This window comes from Rana temporaria, chromosome 2 (genome assembly GCF_905171775.1).
Source record: "Rana temporaria chromosome 2, aRanTem1.1, whole genome shotgun sequence".
NCBI lineage: Eukaryota > Metazoa > Chordata > Amphibia > Anura > Ranidae > Rana > Rana temporaria.
In genome coordinates this window covers 453,889,750-453,908,626 of record NC_053490.1, presented here as the reverse complement: position 1 = coordinate 453,908,626, position 18,877 = coordinate 453,889,750, and the positions used below count along the sequence as shown (strand labels likewise).

Sequence of the window (18,877 nt, the reverse complement as noted above, 5' to 3'; positions counted from 1 at the left end):
TTCCCGCGTCGCTTTTGAATTTTTTTTACATTTTTTTTTTCCCAGCGCAAGTCTTTTTTTCACGTCACGATTCACAAAACGTCGGCACGTCGTAATTTCGTGCAAAGCACGTCGGGAAATTTGCGTCGGGAGTATGCGCAGTACGTCCGGCGCGGGAGCGCGCCTAATTTAAATGGTACCCGCCCCATTTGAATTGGCCCGCCTTGCGCCGGACGGATTTAGGATACACTGCCACAAATTTCCAGGTAAGTGCTTTGTGGATCGGGCAATTAGACAGAAAATTTGCGGCGGTGTAACCTAAATCGGTTACGTTACGCTGCGCCCGGGCTACGTGAATCTGGCCCTTTGTTCTGTATTCTCTAAAAGGGATAGTACAGGAAGGTGGATAGGGGGTGAAACCAAGGGACGGTGCTCAGAGGTAGGTAGGGGGCAGAGATGAAGGGTGACTCAGAAGGTCACCCTTCTGCACCTATTCTCTGAGAAAAAAAAACCCTGTACACTCATATTATATATATATATATATATATATATATATATATATATATATATATATATATATATATACACAGTACTGTGTGTGTAAGAATTTCAGTGGTGTCTGAGTTGTAATACCGAGAATAAAGAAGGCAAGGGTTGCGCACATTTTAGACCTGTTAATCGTACCCTGGCTATTTCAAACAACTACAGGCTGTTGTTATCCTAAGGCACCAGGAAGAACTGCAATATATTTGCGATGGTCAAAGGCTGTGCAGGAAAAATGAATACATTTGACCCTTTATAACAAGTAATGTGTGTTTGTTGCAGATTTGTATTCTGCTTTGTTTACCATTCTCGGCAGATATAATAGGAAGAAATCTATCACTGTGCACGGACTGTGACTGAAGCTCCACATTTACTCTGCATTCCCTGCCAATTCCCCTCGAGAGATCTCTTCCTTCGCTATCTGTTGTGTTTTGGAGGAAGTGCCATAGACACAGAGGAAATATTTTATAGGTCCCATTAGGGAAGCAGCACGGATAATTTATCAAGTCGCGAGCTAATGAGTGGTGCCAAACACCCAGTCCGGGAAATCCACTGCAAGATGGAGATGGGGCATTATAACTTTATTTCAGATAATCCATCACTGCGACTCCAGCTCAGGAACATCTGGCTGAGCTACACACACTTTTCGGTGTTACCCCATGACCGTGAAGAGCCCAGGGTTAAACCTCTGAATGTCACTGAAAAAGTAGATGAAAAAAATAAAAAAAATTGCCAACGATTTCTACTATTTATAAAAGCATTGTAAATACTTTATTAAAAGTACCTTCAAGATCTTTAGTGTCAGGGAACACTACCTTTAAAGACAGTGGGCTGGATTCAAGAAGCAATTGCGCCTGTGTAACCATAAGTTACACAGCGCAATTGCTTACTTGCCCCGGCGTAACGAATGCTCCTGATTCAGGAACCTCGTTACGCCAACTGCAGCCTAAGATATGCGCGGCATAAGGCTCTTATGCCCGCATATCTTAGGCTGCATTCTTGCGATGGCCGCTAGGTGGCGTTCCCGTTGTGCTCAGCGTATAGTATGCAAATTGCATACTAACGCCAATTCACAACGTTGCGCGAGCCCTGCGTATGCAATTTACGATGTTTACGTGCGGCGGTTTTCGCGTAAGGCTGCCCCAGCTATTAGCAGGGGCAGCCAATGTTACGTATACCCGTCGTTCCCGCGTCGCGAAATTTAAAATTTACGTAGTTTGCGTAAGTGATTCGTGAATGGCGCTGGACGCCATTCACGTTCACTTTGAAGCAAATGACGTCCTTGCGACGGAGTTGCGACGGAGTTTCCCGACGGAGCATGCGCTCTACGATCGGCGCGGGAAGGCGCCTAATTTAAATGATTCCCGCCCCCTACGGGATCATTTAAATTGCGCGCGCTTACGGCGGGCATTTTGCCGGCACGCCCACGCAATTTACGGAGCTACTGCTCCGTGAATCAAGGGCAGCGCAGTAAATTTGCGGGGGCACAGGGCAAAAACGTTGCCCTGCGTCTCCGTAAAAATAGCGCAATTCTACCTGAATCCAGCCCAGTGATAACTAGAGCCTGCTTTATTTTCCCTATAAGGTTTGGAACTCATTTGCTGACTCCAGTCTCAGAAATTAGAGTTATGTCAGCTTTTTCTAGACTCTAGGACAGTGACAGATTATTAAGAGGGCAAAAAGGGCAACTTCCACAGTCCCCCAGACATAAGGGGCCCCCCTCTATACATACATAATATAAAACAATATAGAAAATTATATAAAAAAATAAATAATATAAAATACACAGTAAAACCTTGGTTTGAGAGTAACTTGGTTTGAGAGCTTTTTGCAAGACAAGCAAAATGTTTTAATACATTTTGCCTTGATATACAAGCGATGTCTTGATATAAGAGTAGCGTCATGTCACAACTGAGTATAAAAAAAAAGAGAGGAGCCTCTAAGTGTAGCAATATGGTTACATTTAATGAAGGTACAACATTTAGCAACTTATTGCTACACTTAAGCCTCGTACACACAATAGGTTAAACCGATGAAAACGGTCTGAAGGACCGTTTTCATCGGTCCAAACCGATCTTGTGTAGGCCCCATAGGTTATTTAACCCTAGGTTAAAAAAATGGCAACTTGCTTTAAAATTGAACCTATGGATGGTAACCGATAGGTCAAAACCGATCGTTAGTATGCAAACCCATCGGTTAAAAACCCGCCCATGCTCAGAATCAAGTTGACGCATGCTTGGAAGCATTGAACTTTGTTTTTTTCAGCACGTCGTCGTGTTTTACGTCACCGTGTTCTGACACGATCGGTTATTTAACCTATGGTGTGTACGCGCGACGGACGATCAGTCAGCTTCATAGGTTAACCGATGACAACGGTCCTTCAGACCGTTTTCATCGAATGGACTGATCGTGTGTACAGGGCTTTAGAGGTGCCTCTAATCTCTTTTATACCCTGTAAAAAAAATGCTTTGATATACAAGTGCTTTGGATTACAAGCATGTTTCTGGAACTAATTATGCTCGCAAACCAAGGTTTTACTGTATAATAAAAAAATATATATATTCTTTTAGAAATGTATCTTGGGAGGTAATATTTTGCCTGCCATCCTTTGTAAACGGTTTTACTCTGGACTGGCTTACTGTATCGTTTTCAAAAATGAATTTTGGCAGCTCAAGAGAACCACACATAGAGCCAACGCTGTATCCTGGCCTAGGCCAGGATTAGGGCAGCACTTTGCGGGGGGCAGCACGGAAAGAGTCCCCACCGGCTTGTGCTACAATGTTAGTGTAACGCAAGCTGCTTCTAATTTTGACTGTCCTGTCAGCCTGGATCACAAACGTTCCTCACTGTGCTACATGTTTTCTGCTGCACCATTGGAATGGTTATATCTTCTTAGTTAAATTTCTGCTTAAAGAAGAACTGTAGGCAACACTTTTTTTATTAATTTTGGATAGAGTAATGGAGGATTATAGCCCCGGTCAGTTTATATTTTACCACACCTGTCCCATTGCAGAGATTTCCCTTCACTTCCTGCCCCATAGCCAAACAGGAAGTGAGAGTAAATCTATGCAAATTAAGGGAATCCATTACCCCCCCAGGCCCTCAGAACTAGTGTCCCCATTTTAAAATTTCAGGGTGGGTCTTAAACATAAAGGGGAGTGGCATTGACAGGAAGGGGTGGGTCATTTTTAAATTAGGGGGTGCACAAGTTTATTCAGGCCTAGGGCAGCACAAAACCTAAATACACTACTGCATAGAGCACTTACAATCTTAAAGCGGAGGTTCACCCTCAAAATGAACTTTTTAGCTAACCTATCTCCAGCCTTAATAAAGGCTTGTAGCGTTGTCATTTTTTTTTAAATGTGTACACTTACCTGTCTTCAGCCTCATATCCGGGTCTTCTTCCTTGCGGGGAGTGGGCGTGTCGCTCCTTTTCCCCGATGGGGAGCTCTGCGCAATGTCTCCTGGGAGTGAGTGTTGATCCTCCCAGGAGACGCTCTGTGCTCGAGGCATAGATGATTGACATGCGGGTAAAGCGTGTCACGCCTTCCGAAAATATCCGAGGGGGACTCGGCTCTTTACGGCGCTATACGGCGCCTGCGCTTGCCGTGTAGAGCTGACTGCAGAGGCGCCGTAAAGTGTAAAACTCTGTTTATGAGGGACACCCTGAGCCTGAAATGCCCCCCCAAAGTCTAAATCTGGCCCTGCTATAGGGCTGTCTGACTGATCAGTTTCGTTGCATTAAATTACCGGTATCAGTTGAATGATCATATCAATATTCTGTATGTGGCCACCAATAAAGGGCTTCTTCTATGTAAATAAACTCAACTTTTACTTGACTCATCCATATAGTTAGAATGGATAGTTAGAATTATCTATACTAGTAATAGCTGCTGCATTACCTGGCAAACTTGATACACTTAGAAAATGGCGTATGACTGTTTAATGTAGGGACCTTGTATTGTATTGACCTTGCATTGAAATTTTTGTTTTAATAATAAAATTGTTTTGTTACTGTGGACTTTGGTTCCTTTGATTCTACAAAATAATAAGCTGACAGCCACAATAGAGAGCCCAAGGTCTAAAATTGAAACAGGTGACCTATTGATGGATATGGCACACGCTATGAAAAATCGCCATAAACAAGACAATATCAAACTAAACACGAAGAGTGTTTAATAACACTGTGTCTCAAGTGTTGATTGAAGTTTCTTTATTCTTTTCCGTAGTACAAGTATGTCATTGTTCACATTAGTGTTTAGTTCTCGCAGATAAAGGTTGAATATTTATGGTTTTTACAAAGCAAACCCTGAATTATTCTACAGCATCACAATAGATATTTGAAGAACCTGGAAAGAGGGGGGCATGGTCTAGTGTTTCATATGAATGTGCATTTCCGATCTCCCAGTGCTAATAGTGTATCAGTGACTGGTTTCTATTTCCCAGACCCCACGCACCATTCAATGGATTTGAGCCATCTCATTTCTTCTACAATGGAATATTTGGAGAGGCCCATTGGTAGTCCAAAAGCTAATGCATAGAGCTGGCTTCTCTCACTCTTGATCTATGCATTAGCTATTGAACCAGTGGCGGTTCGTCCTTAGAGGGCGCTGGAGCGCCGCCCCCTCTGGCTCCGCACTGCCACTGACTAATAACATAGATTCATTGCATTGCATGAATCTATGTTATTGTCGCCGTTGGTCTAATTCAGATGGCCGGACCTAGAGCGCAGTGGCTGTATTTGATGGCATGGCACAGTGGCTGCGTTTGATGGCATGGCACAGTGGTGCGAATTGATGGCACAGTGGCTGCGTTTGATGGCATGGCACAGTGGCTGCGTTTGATGGCATGGCACAGTGGTGCGAATTGATAGCACAGTGGCTGCGTTTGATGGCATGGCACAGTGACTGCATTTGATAGGATGGCACAGTGGTGACAATTGATGGCACAGTGGCTGCATTTGATGGACACATTGAGGCTGCAATTTTTTTATTTTTCGTTTGTGCCCCCCTAAAAATTTTGAGCACCAGCCGCCACTGTATTGAACCACTAATTAATTTAGCCTTTCTATTTGGCTACTTTTGTTAGAGGTGAAACTGAGGAAAAGATTGCTTTTTATGCTTTTATTTTTGCACCTAGAAATACAGAAATATGTGCCAGACCAAAACTAGATGAGAGATTGCAAGATCATTTTAATTGTTGATATAAAAAAAAGTAATTTAAAAATACCCATCATGTTTCAGCGTCAAAAATCACTCTCCCTGCATCAGGGCTCATCACAAGATAAAACTTGGGTGGACAGTGCCTGACTTCACAGCTTTATATAACAGTATTTACCTCTCCTCATGAAGGAACAACTTGACAGCAATCTAAAAACGAAGAAGGAAGAGGCCATGACTAGTAATTTCATATACCTCCATCTCCGGTACATATTGAAAGAAAGATGGGGAAGTGGGACTTTATATGAAGCACACAGCTAAAATGAACAACCCAATGATTATACAATATTAATTGTTTATTACATATGAGCACACATAAAGCAGTAAAAAAAAAAATATATATATATATATATATATATATATATATATATATAAAGGTCACAATAATTATCATCTAAATAGTTCATAAATATGTACACAACTGTAACAACATGATACACATTGTAATGGATCTAAAGTATGTATACCCAGAGCAAACAAATCTAGTAATATGTAAACATGATAATAATAATGGGACTGATTGATTATGATAAAATAATAAAATTCAAATAATGCACATGGTTACTGTAATGTAGCATCGTAGGAAATCTCTACGCGTTTCGTGGACATATTGCCACTCATCAGGAGAAGATGCAGGTTGAATGTATCTATAATAGAATAAAAATGCCAAAGTAGTATGATGGTAGATAAAAAAGGGGATAAGAAAAGAGGGGGAACAACAATGGATCCCAAATGCTTTTACCTAACCGTAGTATATGGGTAAAAATTGGATTGTTGATAACACTGGCTGGAGGAGCTGTAGGAGACGTCATCCCTGGGAGCTGAGGTGGTATCAACTATGGCAACATGGCGGCACCAACATCAGGGAGTAAGCATAGGAATGAACTCCCCAGTTATCAGATGTGATATAAAATTGGTGCTATATATATTTCCAAAGAGTATCTGTAAAGACTGATACGAATGACGCCACCCGCTTGACATATGGGCGTGGCGTCGACCCGCAGTGAGTGCCTGCCCATCCCCCCATGGCTATAATAGATTGGGAGGGGCCCTGTGCGCGTCGCAGCTCCCGGAGATGAAGAAAACCAAAGCTGCCCCCCAGTGAACATTGAAAATTGGCCCCTGTATCTAAATAAATCCATAATGGCAGAACTGTGTCACGGATAATAGTAATGTATAATGATCCAGACAGTTAGAATGGGTAGTTAGAAATGTGTCACAGATAATAGTAATGTATAATGATAAATTAGTTGTGTGCCTCTATCCCTATGTAATAAAAATATAATATAATCATTGGGTTGTTCATTTTAGATGTGTGCTTCATATAAAGTTCCACTACCCCCTCTTTTTTTCAATTTGACAGCAGTCTAATTATACAGGAAACATAGAACAAAACAGAGGGCGCACTGGCCTAGTGCATTATTCTCATTATGTATCTTAAATAAATAAACGGAGGTAAGTAATTGTAACAGCACCAAAAATAGGATAGGGGTTTAAGCCGTTTAGGATATTCCATTCTCGAACACAAGGCAGCTACCGACACTCCACAATCCGGCGAACACGACCCATAAGAATTCCCTCATTAACGAGGCACACAGCTCTGTTTGAGGTTCAACAGGAATGACCCTTTATTGAGAAATACAGCTCTTATATACACTTTAGGATACTGCAGTAATCAAATGAACAATGACCCAACTCCACCCACAACATCACACAATGTTTACCTAATGATGCCCAATACACATCCTCCTCAATACATCTTTTAACAGACATCCCGACTCCGGCTCCTGACCTAATTTACATGAGCTAATTAACTACAGCTGATGCCTCATACACATGACCTTTAGCTGATGGCTCATACACCTGACCTGTTAACTCACAATACACATTATCAATAGACCTTCACACAATGCAGGGTCAATTAGCACAAGCCACAATGAAAGATCCTTAGAAGTTAGTCTGGATTCATTTACATCACACCAGACAGACAGGTGGTCTGGAGTTGATGACATTAACACCTAACATTATGAATGAGTCACTATTTCAATAAACCTGTTGAGTTCAGAATCAACAAACAGCAACCAGTTATCCACAGAATACATTGTGGACAATAACCACACAACAGTCGTATCTCAGGTAGTCCAAGACATATTCTGAATGTCCATTATTATTATTTTTTGCGGGATTGCAACAGTGCACTTTTTTGGGAACCAATGACATTACAGTGATCAGGGCTAAAGATATGCACTGTTAGGCCCCTTTCACACTACCGCAACTACAGAGTCGTGCAATTTTGCTGAGATTTTGATGCGATTTTGCCGCAATTTCAAGGAGACTTGAGGTCTATGAACCTGAACTTGCATCAAAGTCGGACCAAAGTAGTGCAGGGACTTCTTTGAAGTCGGAACGACTTGAAGTCGTACTTATATGAATGGTTGTCATTGAAAATCATGGGGCACGACTTTGCAGTCCCCAGTCATAGGTCAAGTCTTACAAGTGTGAAAGGGGCCTTACTGTACTAATGACACTGGCAGTGAAGGGGATAACATCAGGGGAGATCAAAGGGTTAAGTGCGTCCCTAGGAGGTGCTTGCTAACTGTGTGGGGGGATGGTTTGACTGGGTGAAGACAGAGATCCGTGTTCCTGCTTAGCAGGAACACAAGATCTCAATCTTCTTCCCTGTCAGAACAGCGATCTGCCTTGTTAACATAGGCAGATCGCTGTTCTGCCTCTCTGGGGAACAATCTCGGGTGACCGGCAGACATCGGGTCCCCTGGACCCACTAATTGTCTCCCCCTCTGTCAGATCAGCGCGTACGCCCCCCCTGTCTATTGCACGAAATTACGTACAGGTACATCATTTCACGCAATAAAGCCGACCTGCCGCAGTACATCTGCTGTAGGCGGTGAATCCTGTGCAGTGATAACAATGCCTCACACTTTTTCTACTTACTCCAGTCTTTCGTACAATATGCCATTGAATAACATGTAATAGTGTACTCTGATTCACTTAATGAACTTCATTATTAAAAAAGATAATTACATTTTTTAATAATTCCGTAAAAAGTAAACTCAAAACCAACCCCAAGGACTTCTCGATTTTCAATTAGTGTGCTCCCAAATGATAACATGAAACTGAATCTCTCCAAATATTGCTTTATTAACATCATAAATTGGAAGGATAGTCCTGATAGTCCTGGTATCATCGTTAGTCTATTTTGAGCTGGTTTCGTGTTTCGCATCTCTCCTGGTGTTTTGCTCTGTATCTTGTTTGCAGTACATGATACCATCTATTGCTGTCTTGACGGTACAGCTTTCCTGTTAATTAGACAAAAGTTCCATTTATTTTTTCTATACCATTTCTACTTTAATTTTTATCATATTCTGTCTTTGGTGTGATGATGATGACACATGCATAGCTACCAACTGTCCCTTATTTGGAGGAACTGTCCCTCCTTTGAAAACAAATCCTTCTGTCCCTCTTGCAGCCTCAGTTGTCCCTCTTTTTGGTCTGATGTATACATAGGCGTGCGCACAGGGTGTGCCTGGGCACACCCTAGTCACCCCATGTGCATTAGCATTATCCAAGAGCAGCACCAGGTGGGTGGTTGGGGGTGCCATTGGCCAATGTAAATGCCCCCATTATATTAAAGTCTAGGTTCAACTTTAGGAACACGTTACACCCGTATTTAGGGTGTACTGTAACATGCCCCCAATCAACTGTCTCCCACCACCAGAGCCCCCTTCCTGTGACAGCAGGTGGCATTCATGTGTGTTTGAACTTTGGGGTGCACACCCTAATGCAATAGGCTGCGCACACCTATAGATGTATACATCTCTATACAAGATGTACTATTTTGTTACCAATAGTGTTTTTTGTTACCAATAGTGTTATGCTGGACTAAATGTTTTATCCAAACTCTATATTAATGCATTTGTTATTTTGAAAAGCCAATACAAAGAAAACATTAAAGTCAAAATTAGCCATTCATTTTCTGTATATTACATTTTTGTGGTCTATGTAACTAGGGCTGTGACAGGTACATGTCCTTTGCTTACATCCTGAGGTTGATTTACTAAACCTGGAGAATGCAAAATTGGGTGCAGCTCTGCATACTGCAAACTAATGAGCTTCAGCCTAGGTTCAGACAAGTGCGATGCAGGAACCAGCGCGATTAAGCGCGAGTTCCCACATCGCTCCTCTTCCGAAGGTAGCTCACACTGCCTTCTGTGAACCACTGCGGGTGTCAATACATTGTTAATGACACCCCCAGATCGGTTCACAGATCGATATTGCGAACTGTGTACTCGCACAGGAATCCGAACGTATAGGTGCGAACACCCATGCGATCCAATTTCAGAACGGGGGAAAAAAAGTCCCTGCACTTTTTTTCCTGCAAATTTAATGCGAGTTCAGCCATACAACTGTATGGGTGAACTTGCATCTCACAGACATCGCATGCGATTGGCATCTGCAGTGCGGGTGCGAATCACATGCAATGTCTAAGATCATGCTAGTGTGAACCTGGGCTCCAGGTTTTATTGTCAAAGTTTAAAGTGTTTGTTAAAGTAAAAAAAAAAAATGTTCTATAGTTCTCCCTGTTATATAACAGTAAGCTCAGCAGTGGATGTCAGTTATAAAAATATGCTGTATAATAGCTTACTTCAGAGTGCCGCTCGATGCTCAGCTGACTGTCCGCTGGTCTCCTCTCTCGATGCGATAGCTGGAGGGGGAGGTGCTGGGAAACCCCCGCTGACGTCAGCTGAGGAGAGGAGGAGACTGGCGGTGAGTCACGTGAGCGATGAACGGCGCTCTGAAGAAAGCTATTATATTGCATATTTTTATAAATTACATGCACTGCAGAGCTTACTAATCTATATCAGAGGGAACTATAGAAAATAAAAACTGCTTTTTAGAGCAGGAGGGGAGGATCGAGGAGCTGACACTCAGGGAGAGAAGGGGGGAGGAGGGGAGAGGACAGAGGGAGACACAGACACAGGAGAGCAGGCTGCGGATGATGGAGGCACGTACGGATGACTCCAGTGTCAGGGCTCAGCAGCCCTGATAGATTGGAGGCAGTGCAGTGAGGGGGGGGGGGAGGCTGGATCAGCCAGGTAATTCAAGTGATACAGGGGGCCAAATGACACAGCACAAGTACTGTGCTGTATAACATGGGTTAAGGGAAAGGGATTCCATTTTTATTTTTTTGGGTTAATAAACATTTTAATTTTACAAGGTAAAGTTAGAAGCTGATTGGCTAAAATGCACAGCTGCTCCTGAATGTGCACTCTCCCGTTTTATTAAATCAACATCACTGTGTGCTAAAAGGTGCCTTTCTTTACAATTTCTGAAAATTGGGATCTTGGGGGGCATGACCTGTAAACTCACTTCATATAATATTTATATATGCTATATTGCATTGATTGTTATCTATTCCTGCTGATTTAAAATACTTGCATAAGTTCTAAAAATAAAATGTCATTTAAAAAAAGAGCCTGGACAAACAGCAAACACTACTTAGGAAGATGATTACACTGCACTGGGTGTGGCCTTAAAGCGGAGCTCCGCCGTACAAAAAAAAAAAATATTAAAAGCCAGCAGCTACAAATACTGCAGCTACTGACTTTTAATAAATGGATACTTACCTGTCCTGGAGTCCAGTGACGTCGGTAGCAGAAGACGAACAAACGCTCGTCCCTCGGCTGCCCCCACCGCCATCATCGGTACAGGAATCAGGAAGTGAAGCGTTGCTACTTCACTGCCCAGTTCCCTACTGCGCATGCGCGAGTCATGCTGCGTCATCCTCACTGTTCCCTGCTGTGTTCTGGGAGCCGTGTGTTTCCCAGAACACAACGGGGGGGGGGGGCGATAAGTGACGTATTGCCCGCAGTTTCCCACAGGCTCTATGCCTGGAAGTGGGTGCAAATACAGGTATCTGCACCCCCCTCCCCCCTGAAAGGTGCCAATCCGATGAGCGGAAGTTCCACTTTAGGGTGGAGCTCCGCTTTAAAGTGGTTGTAAAGGCGGAAGGTTTTTTACCCCCATGCATATGCATGGAGGTCAAAAACCTTCTGTGTGCTGCTCCCCCCACAGCCCTCCCTAATACTTACCTGAGCCCATCTCGATCCAGATCCAATGTCCACCAGAGACTCGGCAGTCCCGGGACTCCCTCTCCTTATTGGCTGACACAGCAGAGGGTGCCAGTGAGCCAATGAGGAGAGAGTGGGGAGATGGGCTGAGCCGCGGCTCTGTGTCTTTTGGACACATAGAGCCACACTCGAGAGTGGGCACGTACCAGTGCCCCCGTTGCAAGCTGCTTGCTCTGGGGATACTGGTCAAGGGGGAAGAGCAAGGAGCGCCGGTAGGGGCCCTACGAAGAGGAGGATCGGAGCTGCTCTGTGCAAAACCACTGTACAGAGCAGGTAAGTAGACATGTTTGTTATTTAACAGGTCTCAAACAGAAAAGCCCCACTTAGTATACTCCCCATGACATGCCCTTGGTCACCTGCAACCTTCTGGGACATGTCTACCAATCTACCTCAGTTCATAAAGCCTGATGGCTCCCATATTCAAAATGGTGGCGCCAGGAACTCACAGCTTTTAAAAAGAACCAGCTACATGAAGACAGCGCTGGACCCCAGACCCTGGTAGGTACCTTATTTTAAAAAGTCAGCAGCTACGGTATTTCTAGCTGCTGACTGTTAATATTTTTTGTTAAAGACTGAAGTTCCTTCTTTAATCAATACTTTACTTGTAGGACCACTGTAGCTGCAAATATACTCTGCAAACCATAATCTGAAACTATTTTTATTTAGAATATATGAATGACTGAATATGCATTCTACTTATACAGCTACAATTGATTTATTTTTTTGCTTAAAGGGGTTGTAAAGGTTAAAAAAAAAAATCCTAAATAGCTTCCATTACCTTAGTGCAGTCCTCCTTCACTTACCTCATCCTTCAATTTTGCTTTTAAATGTCCTTATTTCTTCTGAGAAATCCTCACTTCCTGTTCCTGTGTAACTCCACACAGTAATGCAAGGCTTTCTCCCTGGTGTGGAGTGTCGTGCTCGCCCCCTCCCTTGGACTACCGGAGAGTCAGGACGCTCTCTACATTGCAGATAGAGAAAGGAGCTGTGTGTTAGTGGGCGTCCTGACTCTCCAGTAGTCCAAGGGAGGGGGCCAGCACGACACTCCACACCAGGGAGAAAGCCTCGCATTACGGTGTGGAGTTACAGACAGAAGAACAGGAAGTGAGGATTTCTCAGAAGAAATAAGGACATTTAAAAGCAAAATTGAAGGATGGGGTAAGTGAAGGAGGACTCCACTAAGGTAAAGGAAGCTATTTAGGAAAAATAATGGTACGGTTACAACCCCTTTAAGAATACGAATGTAAACCAGAATAGGCCAGAATATGCTTTGTGCAAGGATGACCTTTTGGAATTGCTTCTAGCTCGAAAGAGCCCAAAGTGGCTGAAAACGTCACTGTAATGGAACTTCTGTAATTTACTACTGACAACTTTAATTCTAGTTAAATATTCCAAATAAAATAAATAAATAGAAAAAGTTAAAGAAAATGTTTTAAATATTGACAAGTATGAAATGTCAAACCAAATGTATCAACCATTCATTATAAAATGTTTCTAAATTGATATAATGTATTTTTCATTGCAGCCTATGTCCTGAGCTGTGGATTCCCTCGAAGACCAGCTTATGGTGATATATCTGTCACCAGTCTGCACCCGGGAGGGGAAGCATATTTCTACTGCAATACCGGCTACCAGCTGCATGGACTTCATGTACTCACCTGCCTCAATGCAACCCGACCTTTCTGGAGCAGCCAAGCTCCACAGTGTATAGGTAAGAGATTGATGAGACTACAGAGCTGTCCTTTTCATGGTGAGGCTTGTGAAGCACTTTAATCACAATCACTCCAGAGATAGAAAAGGAAATGGTCTTTTCCCTGTACATAAGCTGGAGGTAAAAGTCAGCCAGGCAGGGTAGTTTATCATCTTTTATTATTAAATAATAAAAAATTCATTTGCATCCCATTATTTATATATATATATATATATATATATATATATATATATATATATATATATAAATAAAAGAATATGAATATTTTCCATGTTATTGGGGTAGATTCAGGTAGCAATTACGCCTGCGTATCCATAGATACGCAGCGTAATTGCTAAGTAGCGCCGGCGTATCGACTTTCTGTATTCAGAAAGCTCGATACGCCGACTGTAGCCTAAGATATGACTGGCATAAGGCTCTCATGCCGTCGTATCTTAGGCTGCATTCTGACGCTGGCCACTAGGTGGCGTTCCCGTAGCGGTCAGCGTAGAGTATGCAAATTGCATACTCACGCCGATTCACAAACGTCGTTTGCGTACGGCGCTTCCGTCGTAAGGCTGCTCCTGCTATTAGGAGGCGCAGCCAATGCTAAGTATGGACGTCGTTCCCGCGTTGCGTTTTTCGAAATTTGCGTCGTTTGCGTAAGTGGATCGTGAATGGCGCTGGACGCCATTTACGTTCCCGTCGAAGCAAATGACGTCCTTGCGACGTCATTTACCGCAATGCACGTCATGAAAGTTTCCCGACGGAGCATGCGCACTACGTTCGGCGCGGGAACGCGCCTAATTTAAATGATCCACGCCCCCTACGGGATCATTTAAATTACGCGCACTTACGCCGGCCACTTTTGCGCAACGCCCCCGCAAATTACGGAGCAAATGCTTTGTGAATGAAGCGTAGCTCAAGTGATTTACGGAGGCGTAGCGTAAAAACGGTATGCTGCGCCTCCGTAGTAGTACGCGCCCCTACCTGAATCTACTCCAGTGGCCCAGATTCAGGTACGACTTGCGCGGGAGCAAGTGTGATTTGCGCCGCGCAAGTACGGATTTGCTCCCAGGCAAATTTGCGGGTGACCCAGAAAGCAAGCTAAGCCTGCCCCGGCGCAATTAAGGGGCAATTTTGCTCAGGGAGCAACTTGCGCTCTCATGGTTTTCCCTCAGCAAATATGCAAATGAGGAACTGCCACTGATTCATAAACTTGCGCGTGTGAGGAGCATTTTGCTCCCAAAGCGCGCAAGCTGTTTGGCCGGGGCAAATTTGCACTTTATAAAAGCAGGGGCAAGTTAGCAACAGATGGCCACAGGTCAGCTGGAGAGCAACTACAGCAGCACCAAGACGGACGAGCTAAACAAGCAGAGCACCCACACTTTCTGGATCTCACATCTGTGTGCCAACATGCCAGGGGCAGCTACAAAATAAAAAAAGCTCATAATCTGAGCATCAATAAAAAAAAAAAAATCAAAATCTGAGCATAACCAAAAAACAAGCTCATAATCTGAGCCACCAAAAAAAAAAAAAATGGTCATAAATTATTTTTTTCTTTTGGACATCCTTGGCCCAAGGGTGCCCCGGCTCTGGCTCCTCAGACGCCGTGGTGGAGCATGGGGTGGGGATGGAGGGGAGCATCAACCCCTACTTCATCTCTCCTGGCAGGTGGTGCCTGCAAGCCCTCCATGGCGTTGGCCTGGCGGTTGAGGACGGTGTTGGTCTGTCCCAACATCCTCATCTGCCATGTGGTGGTTATCCTCAACTGCCGTCGGGTAAGTCTCCCCTCCTCCCGCACTGCAGCAGTGTTGGCCTCCACCGCACCTGCCAACCTGCTCACCTCCGAAGTTAATAATGCAGTGGCATCCTGCTGTTCAACCAGACAGGTCACAATGGCTGCGCAGTTGCCACTAACATCCTCCAGGGTCTCATTCTGTCGGTCCCCCCGGTCAGCATGGTGGGTGAGGGCCTGCTGGACAGAGGAGGAGGAGGATGCCAGGCTGTCTGCCACCCGCCTCAGGTCTCCCACCATCTCCCCCATATGGTGGGTCTGCCGGGCCTGCTCCTCCTGCAGACCCTCACGGAGGCTGGAGGGTACACCCCTAGTTTTAGAAAGAGCCTTCCTTGGAGGAGAGGCTGGGGCACGAACTGAGGGAGCAGAAGGGGAGGGGGTCACACAGGAGGGAGTGACACTGGAGGGGGGGACACTGGAGGGAGGGACACTGGAGGGAGGGACACTGGAGGGGCTTGCCCTGGAGGGGAATGATGTTATGGTCGGGGGGGTGGTGGGGAGGTCAGGGATGGTGGGATCCTCCTGGAGCGACACTGCTTCCTCCAGATTGAGGATAACGGCCTCCTCCACCACTTTCTCCTCCCTAGATGGACTCTGGCCGATATCCTCCTCCACCAACATGCCCAGGATCTGCAGAGGGCCTGACTGCACCCCATGATGTTCTGGGGATGGCGTGGGTCGCCCTACAGCCGACGACGGCCCAGCCTCATCATCAACATCTGTGGATGACACAAAACAAAAATGTTGCTGGAGCAACACACTTATCATATGTTCCCTTCTACCCCCTCCCATGATACACAGCAGATATGAGAAACAAAAACTTGTTACATGTTCCCTTCTACCCCCTCATATGTTCACTTCTACCCCCTCCCATGATACACAGCAGATATGAGAAACAAAAACTTGTTACATGTTCCCTTCTACCCCCTCATATGTTCCCTTCTACCCCCTCCCATGATACACAGCAGATATGAGAAACAAAAACTTGTTACATGTTCCCTTCTACCCCCTCATATGTTCACTTCTACCCCCTCCCATGATACACAGCAGATATGAGAAACAAAAAACTTACCAGTCCCCAAGTCCCCAACAGTGGAGTCATAGCCTGGCAGTCCCTCCACCTGCTCCAGCGCTAGACTCTGAGAGATGACCTCCTCCTCCGGATTGAGTCGCACAGAACAGGCTGGTCCTCCTCCGGTGCCCCTGCTGTGCTTTTTAATGAGGACAATTTTGTCCCGGACGCGACGCCGCATGTCCGTGAACTTTTTCTGGATGTCCATCCAAGTCCGGTCCTCAAAGCCCAGGGCATTGATGTCTAAGGTTATCGCCTCAAATATTGCCCTCCTTTGGGCTACGGTAGTATTTTGGCGTTCAGCGCCATACAGAACAGCAGTATGGCGCGTCAGTGCCTCCAGCATGATCTCCATCTCCGCTGCCACAAAATTAGCCTTCCTCTTTTTTTTTTTTGGCCGGGAGGTGCCATCTCGCAGCAAAGGGCAAAATTACCTTGCTATGGGGGGGGGGGGGGGGGGGTGGAACAAGCAGGATGTAATCTTGCACAGGACCTGCACAGGTCTGCCCCTATTTATTTGCTCAGTGCAAGCAGCTGGGCAGAATTTGCCCTGAAAATAGGCGCAAACCACTGCTGAGTGGAAAAAAGATCATTTGCATAGGGCACACCCACTTTCATTTGCGCTGCCTTAGGCCCTGATTTTTGCCTTACAAAGGAGCAAGTTAGCAGACAAAAGGAATCCTGAATCAGGTGGCAATTTTTCCAATTTGCCCCAGCGCAGAGCAAATCAGCTGCTCTTCACAGGTGTAACTAAAGGGCAAATCTACCTGAATCTGGGCCAGTGTCTTTTATAGGGCATAAAGGCGTGCGCAGCACTCTGATATCAAAAATCTATTACACATGAATATAAATACCGTATATAAATATACACAAAAGTAAACTGTGTATTTTGTATTTTTTATAAAATTCATGTACAAGTCCTTAAAGGGTCAATTTACCCAGAAGTGAATTTACTCAAACCTGATATTTCAGATGCTGTAGATGCTTAAAGCATTCACTAACCCAATGGACATGGACAATGTAACTGAAGAAGTGGAAACGCCTAAAGCCTCATACACACGATCTGATTATCCAACGGGAATTATTTGATGACAGGCTGCTGTCGGAAAATCCGACTGTTTGTACGCTCCATTGAACAATTGTTGTCAGATTTTCTGCGGACAAATGTGGGATTGCATGCTTTAAAATCGTCTGCCAACAATTGTCTGTTGTCGGATTTTCCGATCATGTCCGTCGGACAAAACTCCAAAGTACAAACACGCATACTCAGAAGCAATGCTCACCATAACACAACATTAGCAGAAGTTGCCCAAAGGGTGGCACTAAAGAGCTGAAAAACATGTCGTTTTGTGTTTGTTGGCTGACAATTTTTTGCCATATGTATGCAAAACAAGTTGATGGCCAACACCCTTCAAACAAAAGTCCTACGCTTTGTTCGCAGAAAATCCGATCGTGTCTATGAGGCTTAACTGTGAACAGGAACACTGAAGCGACAAGTTGGTCTGAATTAGGGATGAGCTCCGGCGTGTTCGCACAGTCCACGTGCAGAGCCCGCCAGGATGTCTGCACCACACTGCGCTAATCACAGGCAGGGAGACATTTCCCGATCTCTGCAGCCAAGCATCGGGAATATGTCTCCCTGCCTGTAATTAGCGCAGTGCCGTGCAGTCTTCCTGGCGGGCTCTGCACGTGGACTGTGAGAACACGCCGGAGCTCATCCCTAGTCTGGATCAGAGCCAGGAACATTGGCAATTTCACTACCAGTGCAGCCAATGAGACTCCACCTATAAATGATATATCAACGAGTCAATAATCAATTCGTATTCCTCTTGGAAATCCTCAAGGACAAACAATGAATCAAATAGAATTCTTTGAAAGTCTATACGTGTTGTACGTATGTTTGAGATTGAATAGTAGATACATCAGGATTACCTTGGCAGATACCAGGTGTGAGCACACCAATGTCTTTATTAATATATTTCAATAGGAGCTGGCATGGTGTGCCTCATATTGGGGGTTATTTACAAAAGGCAAATCCACTTTGCACTACAAGAGCAAAGTGCACTTGAAATTGCACTGAAAGTGACCTTGGAAGTGCAGTCGCTGTAAATCTGAGGGGTAGATCTGAAATGAGGGGAAGCTCTGCTGATTATATCATCCAATCATGTGCAAGCTAAAATGCTGTTTTTTATTCTCCTTGCATGTCCCCATCGGATTTACAGCGACTGCACTTCCAAGTGCACTTTCAGTACACTTTGCACTTGTAGTGCAGAGTGGATTTGCCTTTCGTAAATAACCCCCATTGTATTGCCTTCTTTCCTGTAATATCAATCTTCGTTTCTCGATAGTTACAGCAAGAGTTTTCTAGTTGCACAGCAGGGCACCGCTTTCTGACACACACGAGTAAATCCATCAGCATGACCTATA

The 18,877-nt window shown here is 44.5% G+C and overlaps 1 protein-coding gene across 1 annotated transcript in view; it reads left to right on the top strand.

Moving 5' to 3' along the window:
• Positions 1-18,877, top strand: part of SEZ6 (seizure related 6 homolog) — an 878,191-nt gene that overhangs the window by 744,157 nt on the left and 115,157 nt on the right. The window contains exon 6 of the mRNA XM_040338538.1: positions 13,416-13,601. Within this exon, the coding sequence (XP_040194472.1) occupies positions 13,416-13,601 (186 nt within the window). The remainder of the gene's footprint in view (positions 1-13,415; positions 13,602-18,877) is intronic.